Raw genomic sequence first — 16,284 nt, forward strand, 5'->3', positions numbered from 1 at the left:
GGGGCCGCAAGCAGTATGTCCACACCCACTCCGTCCACGCTGTTCTCAAAAGCCATTCTGACTGCTACCGACAATGACTGGTCCCTTCTCCTAGTCAGAAGTACCCTCACTTTAGCTGTAAATATGCACTTTGGTAATTCTGAATGACGATCTTATCTAGAACAACAGGGAAAGGTAACAAAAACAAACTTGCCACTGCCTGCCAAGATCTTAATCTTCCTATGCTGTTCTGTATAATCAAGACATGTTCTTCCACATCTTCTCCAATGCCACCCACAAAGACGTGTTCACTCTCAGGGGGGCACTCCGAGAGTCTACTGCGAATCCCTCTCTGGCTCATTCTGCCTACCATCCTCGGGGCCCTTCACAAAAGCCAGGGTGGCCAAGTCGAAAGCCCTCGTTGAGTTTGGCATTTCACTCCCATGTTCACATGTCATCTGTGGGGGGCACCCTCAGGATTAATCGAAAGCCCCACGAGGCACTACTGTGGTTGCTGAGTGCCCCGGAGACTCTTCAATGGGATGGGCAGCGGGTGATGTCCCAGGGATGCCAGAGAAACAGGAGCTCCCTAACTTCTCAGAGCTATTTTTAAACAGGAGCAATACACCTAGGAGGGGAGGAGGCAGAAGAACAGGGATCTGAAACCTTCATACATGTGGCTACTTTTGTACCATGGTTTCTGTAACAACAGAACTTGAGATAAAAAGGAAAGACCAGCAAAAGCTGAGTCAGGGTGAGGTATAACCTCTCTATAGTCTAGAGGCCCTAAGGCCTTAACAGTGGCCAAACATTTATCTCAAAGGCCAGACATATGCCTCTTAAAGATGGGCTGGAATGCGTAGGCAGCTTGAAGAAAGCCATGAAGATATGTATTGTACTGTGTTGATAGTAAGCCTGTAAAATGTATGCCAAAAACCACCAGAAAAATACACTTCAATTTACCAAGGAGATTATTACAAGTAACACATCAAGACCTATCAATTGATGATGGGGAAATATGAATTGTTATACCATAGCCAGATAGTATGTAATTTTAATGCCTATTGCAGTTGTCTGCACAACGTAACCTTTAAAAATATGCTTAAAATGTAAACTTTACCGGAGCAAAGGAGGCACTGAAAAATGGTTAGAAAGTTCACCAAAACCTTACAAACTCACATGTCCTCAACTGTAATGTCCTTGAGGATCTGGCAGTAGTCCACATTCCATACAGCCTGATCGTCCCAAACCTTGGAGGCAAGAAGAATGGCTCCCAAAACAATTCTTTTCCAGTTAGTGGGACAAATGTCGATCTCAGCATAAGTTAAAAGCCTTTCTAAGTAAACCTGCAAAAGTAGAGCACTGGTCTTTCATTTTAGTTCAGTTTAAGTGCTGTGATAAGAACTGTTAGGAATGACAGATTTCATCTGTTTTTGACATGCCTTTTAGTCTTAGGTTCTACAAAGACTTTGCTCCGCCAGCCAAAGCCAGAGGCCAGGTCACAGTTGTAGGTCGGATACTTGTTGCCTACTCTGCCCCTGTGAATTTCCAGCCCAGTTTTGGTCACAGGAATGACTGGACGCCTCAGCAAAGGGCATCCTGAAGACAGGCACTGGGCTATTAACCTTCCCATTCATAAAGGGAAAAGATTCAGTACAACCGATTGTAGATTCAAGCCGTTCAATAAACCTGATGGCCTACCATGTGCTGTGTACCAAAGCTGGCTGGTGGTTACATGGTAATGTACAAATACTTGAATATGTAAAACCCTGGTGATACTGAGCACATGTTTGCCTTCCCCTTTTCACAAGCAGTCCTTTGGCGCCATGAGCCTGGAGATAAAAACTGGTGGTCAAGAGAGCCTCCCAGTGGCTGCTGCGTGGCACAGCAGGACAGGAAGTAGCAACAGGTGTGCCTGGGCCAGTCTTTCCAACTGTCGAGTAATCCCCTATTTAGTGTCTGTTACGGGAACATAGGCGCATACAAAGGACAGTCCTCCTGACCCCTCTCCTTCACATCTCTATTGTCCCTTCGTGATAATTCACCCTGTCTTACACAACCTACGGCGTACTCAATTCTGTTGGTTTTAAAGGGCTCACAGCTGCCAGGTTCTAGATCACTGGGGCTCCTCTAAAGCCGCCTATGAGGTGATTTCATGATTTCTTTTATTGTGTATCAAATGCCCAGTCTGCAAAGACCGGGGTGGAGTGAGCAGCTGAGTAGAGATTACAGAGCTAAGCTAGGATTCGTTACTTCAAAGGGTGCTCTGAAGAAGAAGGGTGCCATCTGACAAGAAGAAAAGTCCAATTTTAGAGTTACGTTTACTGTCTGAAGGTTGTCAGATTGCCAGCTCAGATTTGCAATATTGTCCAAACTCAACTGTGTTTTCAAAAACAAATGGTTCTTGAACACTACATGTTCTTAGTGAAATCCTGCTCCCGACCCCCAAAACCCAGCATTCTCAGGTGTCCTAAGAACGACCCTTGCTTACAACAAGGTTCAACTCTCTACTTTACGGGAATAATGAGAGGCATGTGTAGGACACTGGCAATGTCTTGATTTCCTATCACCTTCCCTGGCAAACTTGGAACCTGCCCAATCATTCATGCCCCCGACTCTACAGTGTCAGTGGAAGGGAGGTTTCTTCTCACTGAAGTGAACTCTTTTTTCCGTGATCCCATCTCACAATTCCCTCTTCTTGAAGAATGTTTCCCTCTTTGCCAGAGATTTCCCCCAATGTGAATGTATTTACATTGCTCCCAGCCTAACCTGCCCTTCCCTGCCCCCCAGCACAAAGCTTCCTTTAGTTTTGCTCATGGGAAAATGCCCCCTGCTGGCTTCTCATCTCCCATTGTCTTAACCCTGGGCAGTATGCCCCCCTGCCCCTGTCACTCAGGAGGTTACTGGTGCTTTCACACTTAGAAACCAGAGCTCTTCACCCCAACTGTCTACTCCCTCAGCCTTGCCTAATAACCCAAAGGGTACTGCCATTCACCTACTTGCTGGGGCCCAAACCTCCCTTAAGTTAATCCTGCTCCAATCCATTGGCAATTTTTGTTATCTCTACCCTCATTGGTAATCTGGCTGATTTCTATTCTATTTGTCACTCCTCAGCTGTATCACTGTCACAGCCTCCTGACCTCTCTGCCTCCACACTGACTATCGCTACAGTCTATTCTCCCCAGAGCAGCCAGGACAGCCTCTTAAATTAAGAGCACTTCATACCCCTGGGGGAAGATCTGCTAAAGGCTTCCCACCAAACAAATAACGATTTACCTTCTTCCCACAGCCTGTAAGCCTTAAGACCCCATGAGATACGGCACTGCCCTTCTGTGACCTCATCTCCCACGTTCTTCCCCTCACTCCTCACTCTGACCAGTGGACACTTGCTGTTCCCTGAACACGCAAGATGTGTTCCCATCTCAGAGTCTTGCTCATCATCTTCCCCAGTTTAGTTTGGTCATGGTTCAAGCGCTACTTCTTTAAAGAGGCTGTTCCGATCAGTCTAATATGGCAACCCCTCCAATCACTGTACCCTGCTTTCTCTTGGTATTTACCACTGCCTGAAATGTTTAGGTTAACACTCACTTGAAAAAAACACATACTTCTCTCTTCCTCACTGGAATATAAGCCATATAAAAGGCAAGACCTTTATTCAACCTGTTGTCTCCTCTACCTCCAACACTGGGAATAGTGATGAGGTATCCAGTGGGTATGGAATGAGCAACTGATCGGCAGCATTTGGCATCTGGACCACGCTCTCCTTGAACTGAACCTCTCATCTTGGCATCTCTTTTATTATTCTCTCCTGGTCCTACCACTATTATTCTCTCTCCTACCACTCTAGCCGCTCCTCTGAGGACCTGTCCCTTATATGTTGTTAGTCCTTCCAGGTCTAGCTTCTATCCACTTTTTAGTCTATACTTTTCTCTACTACTCTTAATTCCCTACCTCTAGAGCTCAGGTTTATGCTCGATTCCATCTATTCCAGTGATGACCAGACAAGATCACTCTGCTGTCTCACGGTAATGTCACACTTAACCTAACACAGAATTCCCTTTCTTCCATTCCAGATATTCTCCTTCCTGCATCACCTGACTCTTCAGATGCAAGTACCACTGCTGCCCCTCTCCAGCATGGGCTAAGCACTCCAAATGGTTTATAGTTCAATGAAAAGGCCCGTCTGATTGAGTGCCCACAGAGGGGTCTCTCTTCAAAAGCATAAGCCTCCTCTCCTGAATTCTAACTGGATAGGAAGGGAGTGCAGGCATTGACCTAAGTATTCTTTCCCTACAGACCATGCGGGTAAGCCTCCACTATAGGTCTGCTGTAGGGAGGAGTAAAAATAATCCCAACCACCTCCCACTTTAAAATAGAGTTTATTTTTCAAATGATAAAATCTTATCACAGGAATTTGTATGAAGAACACAAAGGTCCCTTACACAGCTGTAGCTTAGCAGGCTGACTAACAAAGCCTTTCTGAGTCCTTCTGGCACTATAACCCTGGGCAACTTCACAGGCAGGCACGAGAGGACACCAGGGATGGATTAACACCCATCGTCCAAGGAACAGAGAACTGAAGGCAATAGTTCTCAATCAGGACCCACGTCAGAACTGTCTGGGGAATACTGAAATAATCTGGGACTCAGCTGAGACCTACATTGAATGAGTGCCTGCCTGTGGACCAGATGGTTTTGTGACTGCCCCCATCCTACCCACACCCACCAGCACATCCTCTGTGTGTGAACATGTGTGTGCTGTGTGTGCATCTGTGTCCTGAGGTATGGAGGGAGAAACCAGAAGTCGCTCCTGCTGCCTTTAATAGCAATTGTTTTGTGATGAGAAAAGCAATGGCAACATTTTAAAGAATAATGATTATTCTCAAACTCAAATTATATTAAACTCGAATGTGTGTATGTGACTTTCCATAGGTTTCTCCTAATAAATTTCTGATGATCATTTCAGGAACCTACTTTTATGTGAAAACCAGGACCATACCCTGTGCACAAGATAGAAATTTCTAAAGATGCTTTAGGAAAGAAGAAATATCTTACCAAAGTTACTATTGCACATTCGGCTGTTAGCTGTGCAGCACTGAAAAGAGTACGAACAAATCTGTAAATAAATTTGTGTTCAGGATCATGCTTAAAGTACTCCTCTGGAACTTTTTCTCGCTGAAAGAAGAAGAAAATGCAGTGTAAATATCTGTCAAAGAAAAATACCTAAGTGCCCGTAATATAGCAGTCTTTACTTGTGCCCACGTGCCCCTTAGAGTAATTTTGATTGCGTGACATGTCTTTTAGTCTTTTGAATATAAACAATGGGATCTTAAAATACCACAGTGATTCAATACTCACCACCATTCATTAAAGAAAAATACAGGCACGACCTCAGAAAATCTGTTATGTGTTCCTTCCTACTTCCCCTCCCACAGAAATCTAACCAAATGCAAACTATTTTTAGGCTCAAGAGTCTGGTTGTTCAGACAAGTCATACTTCTCTGCAGCCAACTTTGAAACACCATTTTCAGTTTCCTGTAACCACAAGGCACTAAGTGTGTGCTGACCTATGCAACAGTCACCAGCCACCTGTGGCCGTAGAGCACCTGAGAAAGTGACTTTTAAAACTATTATTTTAAGTGATTTAAAATTTAAATAGTCTTCTAATTTTCTTCACAGAGATCATAACATATTCATTAGGTTTATTTATAAATATATACAGTCTGATGTTACTGAAGATTAGCTTTTAAAAAGGTCTATTTTCTGTTATTTGGGTACGTTTACTCACTTTGGCTCACTAATTAGACAAAGCAGCAAATCCGTTCTTACTCTTTCATATCCCTTCTACAACATTCCTTTTGTAAAATGATGACACAACATGGGGTAGGGAAGAAGACTAAAGATGAGTCTGACTTCAAGCTGGAGCGAGTAATTTTCTTTTAGCAATTAATATCAAATCAAATCAGCATGAAATAAACACAACTGCATGAGAGAAAAATACAACTTCAATAAAACTGACACTTACTGTGAGTGGATGTGATCTCTCATCAAAAATATCCAAGGATCTATTTGCATCTCTATAAAATAAGAATGCATTTAAAAAATTAATTCAGGAATTAATATCTTAGTAATATATCTGCTGGGAGTAGAGAGGGGAGTGGAAGAAGCTTAACCTTCAACAAAGCAAACAGTTTTATAAACTCTTTTGTATTCTGGCCTTAAGAGGGTTTCCTGACCTCTTTTTACTCAACACATCAAGTTCTGTGAAATCTTTCCTACAATGACCAGCCCAAGCCAGAGTTGCCTTTAGCACCGACTTTCCCTAGCTGGCAACGCTACTGAAGCCAATATATTTTCACTTCTCTAACCACACACTGGAACACAGAAAAACATTTCATAAAGCCATAGTGGTGGACAATAAAGTCTTCAGAATTTTAATAAATGTGAATATGAAATTCATGTTTTTCCCTGTTTTTTCCCTCTCTGTAGTTCTCTATATTACACATTCTTATCACGTATTTCTTCTTGTCTCTCTTAAATAGTTTGAGTTAAAAATGTAATCTTCTTCTTAATTTTCAAAGTCTTTTTGTTTAAAAGTTCACCACACTAATACATTGCGCTGATTTAAACAGTGGTTCTCCAAGTGTGGTCTACAGGTCTCTAGGGTTCCCCTTTTCAGAGACCCAGGAAGTCAGAACCGAGGGAAATATTAAAGACATTACTCGCTCATACACTTTTGACATCTGCAGTGATTGTCTAAAAAAATAAAAGGGAGTAAAACTGCTGGGTTCTGAGCATGAATCAACGCAGTGGTACCCAACTGTACCTAGTCATTCTAGTCTTCACTGCCACTTGCAGTTGAAAAAAAATTCTGCTGTACTTAAGAACATCTTTGGTAAAGCAGGAAAATTTAACAGTTATTAAGCCTTGACCCTTCTAATATTCTGAATAAGCAGAAAGTATATATGAAACACTTCTGCATACTCGAAGATAGTTAAGGAAAAGCACTTGCGACTTAGTTGTGAGCCGAACAAGCCGCTTTTTTCATAGAGCACCATCTTTATTTGAAAGTGCAACTGATAGTCATTCTCTTAAAAATGAACAAAATGGGGGCGCCTGGGTGGCTCAGTCGGTTAAGCGTCCGACTTCGGCTCAGGTCATGATCTCACGGTCCGTGAGTTTGAGCCCCGCGTCGCGCTCTGTGCTGACAGCTCAGAGCCTGGAGCCTGTTTCGGATTCTGTGTCTCCCTCTCTCTCTGACCCTCCCCCGTTCATGCTCTGTCTCTCTCTGTCTCAAAAATAAATAAACATTAAAAAAAAATTTTTTAAAAAAATGAACAAAATGAGGGGCGCCTGGCTGACTCAGTCGGTATAGCACGTGACTCTTGATCGCAGGGTCGTGAACTCAAGTCTCATGTTGGGCATAGAGTTTACTTTAAAATAAAAATTTAAAAAATTTTTTTAAATTAAAGTGAGCCTGAAACTTCAAGGAAGTAACTAAAGTATTTGTTGCCAATGATAAAATTCAGGCTATCAAGCTAAAAAAATCAGGATTTGGAAAACTTGTACCTTTCAATGGGAGCTTCAGCTACTGTGAGCTTGACAGCTTCTCAATACCTAAAACACTTTTCTGGTAAGACTGGTGGTGATACTAACAAAAGTGAGATTTTGATACTGTATAAAGAAATGTGAACTAGTACTTTCCAACTGATCAGTGCATAATATTATAAAGTCACATACACGTAAAAGATCCATTCAGTGTGCAAGATAGATAGATCAATGTATTAACAGAGTACAAGTTCACGGACAGGATTTAAAATTCTGTTACAATTTAAGAAACTAGCCCTTGTGGACTTTTGGTGCAGCATCATAGAATATCCACGGTTATGTGAAGGCTTTAAAAGCACACCTTTTTCCAACTATGTATCTAAAAGAGGCCGGCTCTTCTTCATAGTGTTTCTTCAAAACAAATCACTGAAGACAGACAGGGTATGAGAATGAGCTGTCTTCTATTAAGGCAGATATTAAAGAGATTTGCAAAACTGTAAATCAATGACATACTTTTCACTCTCTTGTTGTGGATAATAGCTACTTTTTAATAAAAGATATGATTTCTGTTAACACTGGGCTTCCCAATCGGGGATGATTTTGTTCACCAGGGGACATTTGGCCAGGTCTGGAGACACAATGTGGAGGGAGGGAGAGGGTGCTACTGGCATCTAGTGAGCTGAGGCCAGGGATACTGCTAAACATCCTATAATATGCAGGCCAATCCCCCCAAACAAAGAATTATCTAGCTCAAAATTCCAATAGTGCCATAAAAACCATGTTTTAACATACAGTGGACTTAATTTTTTAATTCTCAAATTTAATTTCTAATACAGTAAATATAACCCACAGGAACAAATACTCTTTTGGTCTCAATATTGTAATAAAAGCACTCTATAAGTTTACTCTAATGATATCTATAGTTGTTACCTAACACTAAACTTGGTATCTAGTAAATTAACTGGAATAACAAGACAGGTTTGAAAAGAGCTCACCTGTTCTTTATGTGGTAGTATATTGCTAAGGTCACACTGTGGAGGGAAAAAGAAAACTGTAACAATTGATTTTACCATGTTAGGCATGAAGACATTTTCTTAAGAGGGGTTGGGAGGGAGAGAGGATCTTCCCAGAGGCCTAGTGGCCCTGAAATCCTCTAATTCAGAGCAGTTTGTATGGGCACTTTCCCCCCTTGTTTTAGTTCATTGGCTTTGGCAAAAATAGGAGGACCAAACTGCTAGGTAATATGCTGTTAGAAGACAAGTTTTGGCTGATAATTACAAATTATAAATTTATTACATATTTTCCCTGTCATTTGTCCTTCTACCCACAGAATCTTTCCTCCTGTACAAGTTTTATCGTTTGTACACATGCTTAAATTTAAGCCATAAGGTAGTTTTTGTATTAAAAAAAAAAAAAAAAAAAAAAAGGTTAGACCCTGCATTTCAGTTGATTTAGTTCACTATCCACCAACCCACCCATTTTCTATTATTTCCCTAAGAGTAAATGAAAGTGTTCTGTACCAAATAAAATCATTTAAAAGCACTTTTGCATAATTAGAAAATTTAATGGTAAGTATAAGTACCCACAAAATCGATGATAGGTCTAGCTATCCTGAAATAAGCGGTATTAACAATGCAGCATCATACTACACAGTATAGTATTTAATGACAGGTATTTCCAAATTAGTTTGAATAAAATATTAACGAACAGATAGATTGAAGTCTCTCAGACACTCTTTAAATCACTAGTCCTAAGTTATTCAGATGTTTTGTATTAGGCAACAAAGGGGTTCTCCTGGTTAAGTTATATGCTTCCCTTTACCCTCAAAGTACCTAAAATGAAGCTCAAAACAATTGAGGGAAGGCAAATCTGAATTTTAACTAGGTCTGTTGGGTGAGCACTTGTAAAAAGGCCTATAACGTTATTAGCATCAAAGATGGATACTTCTATAGTGCTTCAAACAGTTTCAACTTCAATTTGATTTTAGGATCACAGAATTCAAAGTTCTATGATGAAAAGGACCACTAAACCTTACGTAGCATTTAATGAAACAACCCATTTTACCAATAAGGAACCAAGGCTTAAAACTGACTTGCCCAAAGCCCCACAGATGGTCAGAAGCAGTTCTCATTCTCCTACACTCTAACCAGGCAGTGGTTCCCCAAGCTTGCTGCACGCTAGGATCACCTGAGGAGCTTTAAAAACTGCCTGGCTTCCACCTCAAGATGTTCTGATTTAATTGGCATTGGGTAGGACTTGGGCACCAGAAGGGTGTTTAAAAGTCCCTAGGTGATTGCAATGTGCAACAAAATCTGGGAATGAATGAATCATCCAGAATGCTTTTGTCCATATAATTATGCCCCCATCCTTCCTCAGCCTATCAAAAGGGTTGTGAGAGTGTGGTGGGGGAGGGGAAAATGCATGTATTTGGAAACACAGATCTTGAAAAAAGTTGTGTGATTCTAATAGCCCCCCTCCCCACTGAGAACAATGCCCTACCCCAATGTAAACATTTTTCAAAATCATTCCTAAAAGCCACTTTGCCCTATTAATTTTCTCAGTAAACCTTTATTTCACCAATAATGAATGCACTGAATTAATATTTTTTAAACTTAGAGCAAATTAAACTTAATGTACTTCCACAAATTAGACTAAGTTGGGAGAAACAAGCATGAAACCTACTTGTCTGAGCAAGATTAATCTTTAAAACCACTTTTGAATTATATACTAAAACATTAGAATCTTTTGAACTCAAAAGCTGGGGACTCTAGCCAAAGTAAAGTGTTCTTTTACACATGGGTTTAGTGTCTTGGCTGAATAAAAACATTCAGTGATCACTTGTTAGGTGCAAAAACTCAGGATTTTAGACTTTTGGGGCTCAGGTTTTGCTGAAACACAATTTAATCTTAACTACTGTTATTTATAAGGGAGAGAAGAAAGTTACATTTTTGTGATTGTGAACCTGCTGTCTGTAATTAAAGTAGAAGTTACTAATAATTTAAGTAGCTGAAAAAGCTTGGTATGTTAGAAAAAAAATAAGTTAAAAGCTAACTGTTTTGAAGACTGAAAAATAAAAGTAAAGATGAGAATACTAATATTTTGAAGTAGTGTTTCCATACTGTGTTCTGGAAAATCCACACCCTGTCTCAAAGAGACATTAATAAATGTTCCCTGGCCAATCTCAAAGAAGTCAAGAAGCACTGCATCCTGTTTTATTTTTTCCTCTTAAATAAGCTTGGAAGGTTCATCTTTAGGGTGTTCCGAAAGTGCAACTCCAACTGTGGATTATGAAGTGCTCTCAGAAATTAAGGAATACTTGTCATCATCACAATGCTGTTCATGTTTGCTGAACTATAAACCTGACCAGCTATGTTTCCAAAACCATCTCTGTTCTCTGCTGTACTTTTTTAATATATGGACTGATATAGTGGGGCCTGGAGATATATTTCTGTATCCATACACACATATAAAATTAAAATTAGGTATATCTATTAAGTTAAAATTTCCAGTTGAGCAAATCTCATCCATAAAGCTTGAAGAATTTGTTCCTTAAGATAGGCTCGATATTTATTTTCCCCCTCTCTGAGAGATAGGAAGGAGAAGTTAATTTTCACACAGAAAAAGGCCAGGGTAAAAAAGCGCACAATAGGGAAAATCTGACAAAAATTCATTTACGTTTAAATGTAGATACACTCTGGTGCCAGTAGGGGACAAACTGTTCCTTCTTTCAAGAGTAGCTTCCAAAGTAATACACGTTGTTTTAGACTTATGACTCATAAAGAAATACTTTTTCCTAGAAATACCCAATAAAAAGCACCTCTCCCTCTCCTCATCATGTTCAACAATGTCTTCACAACAGAAATGCACCAAGTAAGAGGTGCACTCTCTCTGGGATTTCTTATTTGCTAACTGGCTTTCCCTTCCACCAGGTACTCTAAGATTAAAATGGAAATTGAATACTCAGATTTAGGTCCTTGCAAGCAATATAAAAGTGATACCAGTTTCTTAACCTGATCACTGAAAAGGACAATCAAGTGACTGAAATGACCAAGTATGGCTAGGATGCTGTTTGAGCATAAGGGGGTCTGTCACTCAGCCCTTGGCAACCTAGTTGTACTCACCATTTTATTGTGGTTCTAAGATTAGGCTGGCTGACTGTGCTGTCATCTAGAAATATTGTTGAGCATGAGCTATACTTTTTAGTAAGCTGCCCTGGAGATACCTGAAGGGGAAGGGAAATAGAAGAAAATGTCACAGTAAGTTAAACCTATAAAAGTGTGTTTTTTCCTCGGTTAAAATGTCAAACGATAAAGCATTACGTTTTTTCTTATACTTCATGAACTGCTTGAGTGTGCTATCATGTGCAGTGCTATGGGAAACCCAGTGGATACTCTAACTTCCCACATGAGGTTTAAGGAATGGGTTATGAACTACTGCCCTTGATAAATTGCCTATTATCAAACCTGATAAGCACCTATTATAAATTCCCTTTATAACAAGGTAAAAAGTTTAGAATAAGACTTCAGTGTTTTTTTTTTCTTAAGCAATGAAAAGCAGCTGAGACTTCCATTTCTACTATTCATTTACTACAATAAAATGTAATGCCTTGTAGAATATTGATGCAAAAACATTTTATCGCAGTGAATGAAAGCCAACAACAAATGTGTCAGTTCAGGAGACAGTGTGATGAAACAAACGTCCTGGAGTCAGAGGCTGTTTGTACCAGGGCTGCTCTATCACTAATAAGCGAAGGGGCCATAGGTCCCTCTGGGCCTCAGTTTCCTTATTTGGAGGGTAAGAGTATTGCTTTAAGATTCCCTCACATTCAAAAACAGATAAAACAGCTTACGACAACTTAACTTTGACTTCATGTTTGAATAAGATTGCCATCGCATTACTCAGGTGAGAACCTCAGAATACTTTCCATTCATTTAAAATTTTTATTAATTCTATTCTATTCTATACGTGCCTGCCTCACTCATGCTGCTCTCCTTGCCTACAATGTCTTTTTCTTCCTCCATGTCTCAGCAAGCTTGATCTCATCTACCTCCAAGGAAGGATACCTTTGCCAGTAGCCACACCACAAAATTTCTCTTTCTGTACATTCACACAGCTCATCTGCCACTTGTTACATGCTATCAATTGCTTACAGGGTGTCCCCCTCCTTAGAAAGTAAGCTTCTCTAGGAAAAGGAGGACTCTTACTCCTCCCACCTCCAGCTGCTGAGCACAGAATCTGGGGCAAATCAGGAGTTCCATAAGTGTCTGACAAATTATTTAAAAATCAATTACACTTGGAAGGTAAATCTTACTACAGATACAAATTTATCTGCGGAATTTATCTGCAGTGGTGTCAGGAGAGGTGACAGTGAGCTTCCGGAGACCCTCTATGCAATAATAAATGACCTTTAAAACACTTTAGAAGTATCCATTTATCTGTGAAGAGCCGGGGTGTACAGCAGCAGTCAAATACTGAAACAGCCTAAACTCTGGTAGGACAAATCTCTTCCTTAAAGTAAGGCCAATAACTGAGAAGTCAAAATGGCAGCATTCAATACCACAAAATACCAACAATTTTAGTGCTTAGTTTGTGGGGTTTTAGTTTTGCTTCTGTTTTTTTACTAATTCAGATGAGCCTTCCTTCCTCCTATTAAGATAAAATAGGGTTTGCCATCCTGTCATACTCTCCCACTAGCATCCTCCTCAAATACAAGACAGATGGGGCAGAGAAAAAATCTAGTTGATACTTTTTAAATTATAGAGCATTTAAAAACTGCCAGCAGCCAATAATCAGAAATATCCACATGGCTTATAAAAACGCCACTTCACTTATTAATAAAAAATTCCAGACATTGTATTTTTGAAAAGTATCACTAACTTCTCCTTTAAGCCAGAAATGTTCAACTGTATCTAAAACTCTGTTATGTTCCTTAAGCTATTCAGCTACTATGTAATTTACTTTCAGAATCTCAAAAAATACAGCATGAAAATGAAAATTAATTCATTTAAATACTTTCATTCTAGGGGCGCCTGGGTGGCTCAGTCCCCTAAGTGACTTCGGCTCAGGTCATGACCTCGCAAGTTTGTGGGTTCAAGCCCCGCTGCAGGCTCTGTGCTGACAGCTCAGAGCCTGGAGCCTGCTTTGGATTCTGTGTCTCCCTCTCTCTCTGTCCCTCCCCCACTCATGCTCTGTCTCTGTCTCTAAAAAATAAATGGTAAAAAAAAAATTCTAAATGGGAAGAAAGTTATGTTTTTAGGCCACTACTACTGGGTATAATATAGTGTATATTACATCATAAGAAAAGTCAATTCTGACCAAAAACCTACACTGGGGAGCTATAAAAAGAATAGGAAGAAAATGCACCCAAGTGTAGACTAGTTGGTAAAGCTTTGGGTTGGTTATACTTACTCCCACTTTCCTCCATTAAAAAATTTTTTTCTGGGGCACCTGGGTGGCTCAGTCAGTTAAGCGTCTGACTTCGGCTCAGGTCATGATCTCATGGTATATGGGTTGGAGCTCCACATCGGGCTCTGTGCTGACAGCTCAGAGCCTGGAGCCTGGTTTGGATTTTGTGTCTGCCTCTCTCTCTGCTCCTCCCCTGCTATGCTCTGTCTCTCAAAAATACTTGTTTAAAAAATTTTTTTTTCTATTATAAATGTATATTGGTTTGTCTCTAAAAATATTAGTGTGAAACATTAAGAAATTTTAATTACATGTGGCCTTATAGCCATATTGGGCAGGGGAGGGAGTTAGTGAATCAGGAACTTACTGTCTACTGACTAGATCTAACCAAAGAAACATTGAATACTTCCCCATCAGTCCAGGCCTACTTTTCAGTATTCAGTAATATCCAATATTCAACTAGAGAGTGGCAGAATTAAGTCTCTGAGCAAAGCCTGGATATATTAGCTGTAATTATTTATTAGCTTAAAATTAGCTGAAATTTTAAGACAATTGTCTTTTATGGTTAAAGCCTTAACTGTTGGTGGCTTACAGCCTCAATAAACTATACTGACAAACATAGGGTTATAAAATGCAAATACTAAAAAAAAACAAAAAAAAAACCCAAAAAACCAAAGAGCAAAAAACAGTACTGGCAGTGTAGTGTTCATAGATATTATTTCAGTGGTCACTAGAAGAGACAAAGGCAGGATTTATCTTCATTGAGCACTAACAGAATAGGTGGGCTTTTACAATCTTTACAACAAAAGGAGAGGTTATTTCATCGACTTAAGGTTCAACGGCAAAGACTAGAAAATAATCACACCTAGAAGTCTAGAAAGTCACAACCCAAAACTTACCATCAAAGGTCAAGTACCTGTTGAAATCCTGCCCCCACCCATTGACTTTTCCATTGTGCCTACTGCTGAAGTTCACTTTTGTGTCTCCTCTTTTTCACAGGACAAGTTTTGTCTTTCTTGCAATATAACTTAAAAATTTCCAGCACTTTACGCATTAATAAAAACTACGCTTTATCTATGTTGTGCATTAATGGGGCAATATGACAAGGTGCATGGTTTGAATTCTTAACCAAAGCCTTAGTAGAAAAGTATAATACGCAAATTACAGGGATAACCAAAAATACTGTCTGATTTAATATGATTAATTGTATTAAATTAAAACAGATTCTAAGTTTGAGTTAAACATGGTAAAAGATCACGTATCTATTTCCGCTCCCCCTCCTTTCAGAGGTTATACACAACACAGGATAAACAGCAGGTGATTTTTAACGTGTGAAAGATGACCTGACTAGACAAAGGAATGGCAGGTGACATGGAAGAACACAGAAAACACAACCAGGATGCTACAGGAACAGGAACAAGAAAGCCAGTTGTCTTAAGAAGCCATGGCAGGCTCAGAATTCAGAGGCTTAGCCCCAAATCTCCACAGTGAGGCCCATCAGTTAACAAGGACTTCCAATGAGATTTGAGATAGTCAGGGACCACTACACATTTAAGAGAAGCCTCCAACAAGATACTGAAACAGGAAAAAGAAACTGATAGGAATGATAAAATTAAGAAGCAAATGAAACTTAAAAAACTCTTAAAGGCCCTCAGAAAGACAAGAAATTGCATTGGTGAAAGAATTAAAATGCGATAAATAAGAATAAGAATAATAATGCTATAAATAAAAATCACTTAAAGGTCATTTTTTGAGACCTTTATAAATTAAAAATAAGATAAAACTAAGTATTCAAGAGAAGGGTCAGAGCATAAAGTCAAGAAAATCTCTAGGAAGTAGAACAAAAAGGCGAAATGAAAACAGAAGGCGAAAAGATTAGAGATCCATGCTGCAATACTGGTCTAAGAGGCCCAACATCTGAATAACAGAAAATACCAAAACAGAATGAATAAATAAATAAATAAATAAATAAATAAATAAACAAACAAACTACTTTACTAGGAGGAGGGATGGTCTACAGACTTACTGGCCCCAATAAAATGAAAAGGTCCATACCAAACCATATTATGAAATTTCAGAATCCCAGGGACAGGGTAGGTACTCAAAGGTTCCAGAGAAAGAAGGGATGAGGAAACAATGACTAAAATCAATAATGCACAATGTCGATAGATTTATGAGCAACACTGTAAATGAGAAGACAAAAGAGAAATGTCTGTAGAACTGCCAAAATTAGTTTCAACCTAGAATTCTATACTTTCTCAAACAGGAGTTTGAGACAGGCTAGATCTCTAAAAACTTCTGCCCATTCCTAGAAAAATGGACTCCAGTAAAACAAGGGCATTTAACAAGACAAAGG

At 39.6% G+C, this 16,284-nt stretch overlaps 1 protein-coding gene across 2 annotated transcripts in view; it reads right to left on the minus strand.

Annotated features, from left to right (window-relative positions):
* CCNYL1 (cyclin Y like 1) overlaps positions 1 to 16,284 on the minus strand; it is a 36,780-nt gene that overhangs the window by 5,465 nt on the left and 15,031 nt on the right. The window contains exons 4-8 of one of the 2 annotated variants that reach the window (XM_060623224.3): positions 11,648 to 11,748; positions 8,522 to 8,557; positions 6,004 to 6,055; positions 5,034 to 5,153; positions 1,159 to 1,325 (exon numbers count right to left, since the gene is read on the minus strand). In XM_060623224.3, coding sequence (XP_060479207.1) covers positions 1,159 to 1,325; positions 5,034 to 5,153; positions 6,004 to 6,055; positions 8,522 to 8,557; positions 11,648 to 11,748 — 476 coding nt within the window. The remainder of the gene's footprint in view (positions 1 to 1,158; positions 1,326 to 5,033; positions 5,154 to 6,003; positions 6,056 to 8,521; positions 8,558 to 11,647; positions 11,749 to 16,284) is intronic. The other variant, XM_060623226.3, reaches the window with a different exon arrangement.

The sequence above is a fragment of the Panthera onca genome, chromosome C1 (assembly GCF_046562875.1).
Source record: "Panthera onca isolate mPanOnc1 chromosome C1, mPanOnc1 haplotype 2, whole genome shotgun sequence".
NCBI classification, from domain to species: Eukaryota; Metazoa; Chordata; class Mammalia; order Carnivora; family Felidae; genus Panthera; species Panthera onca.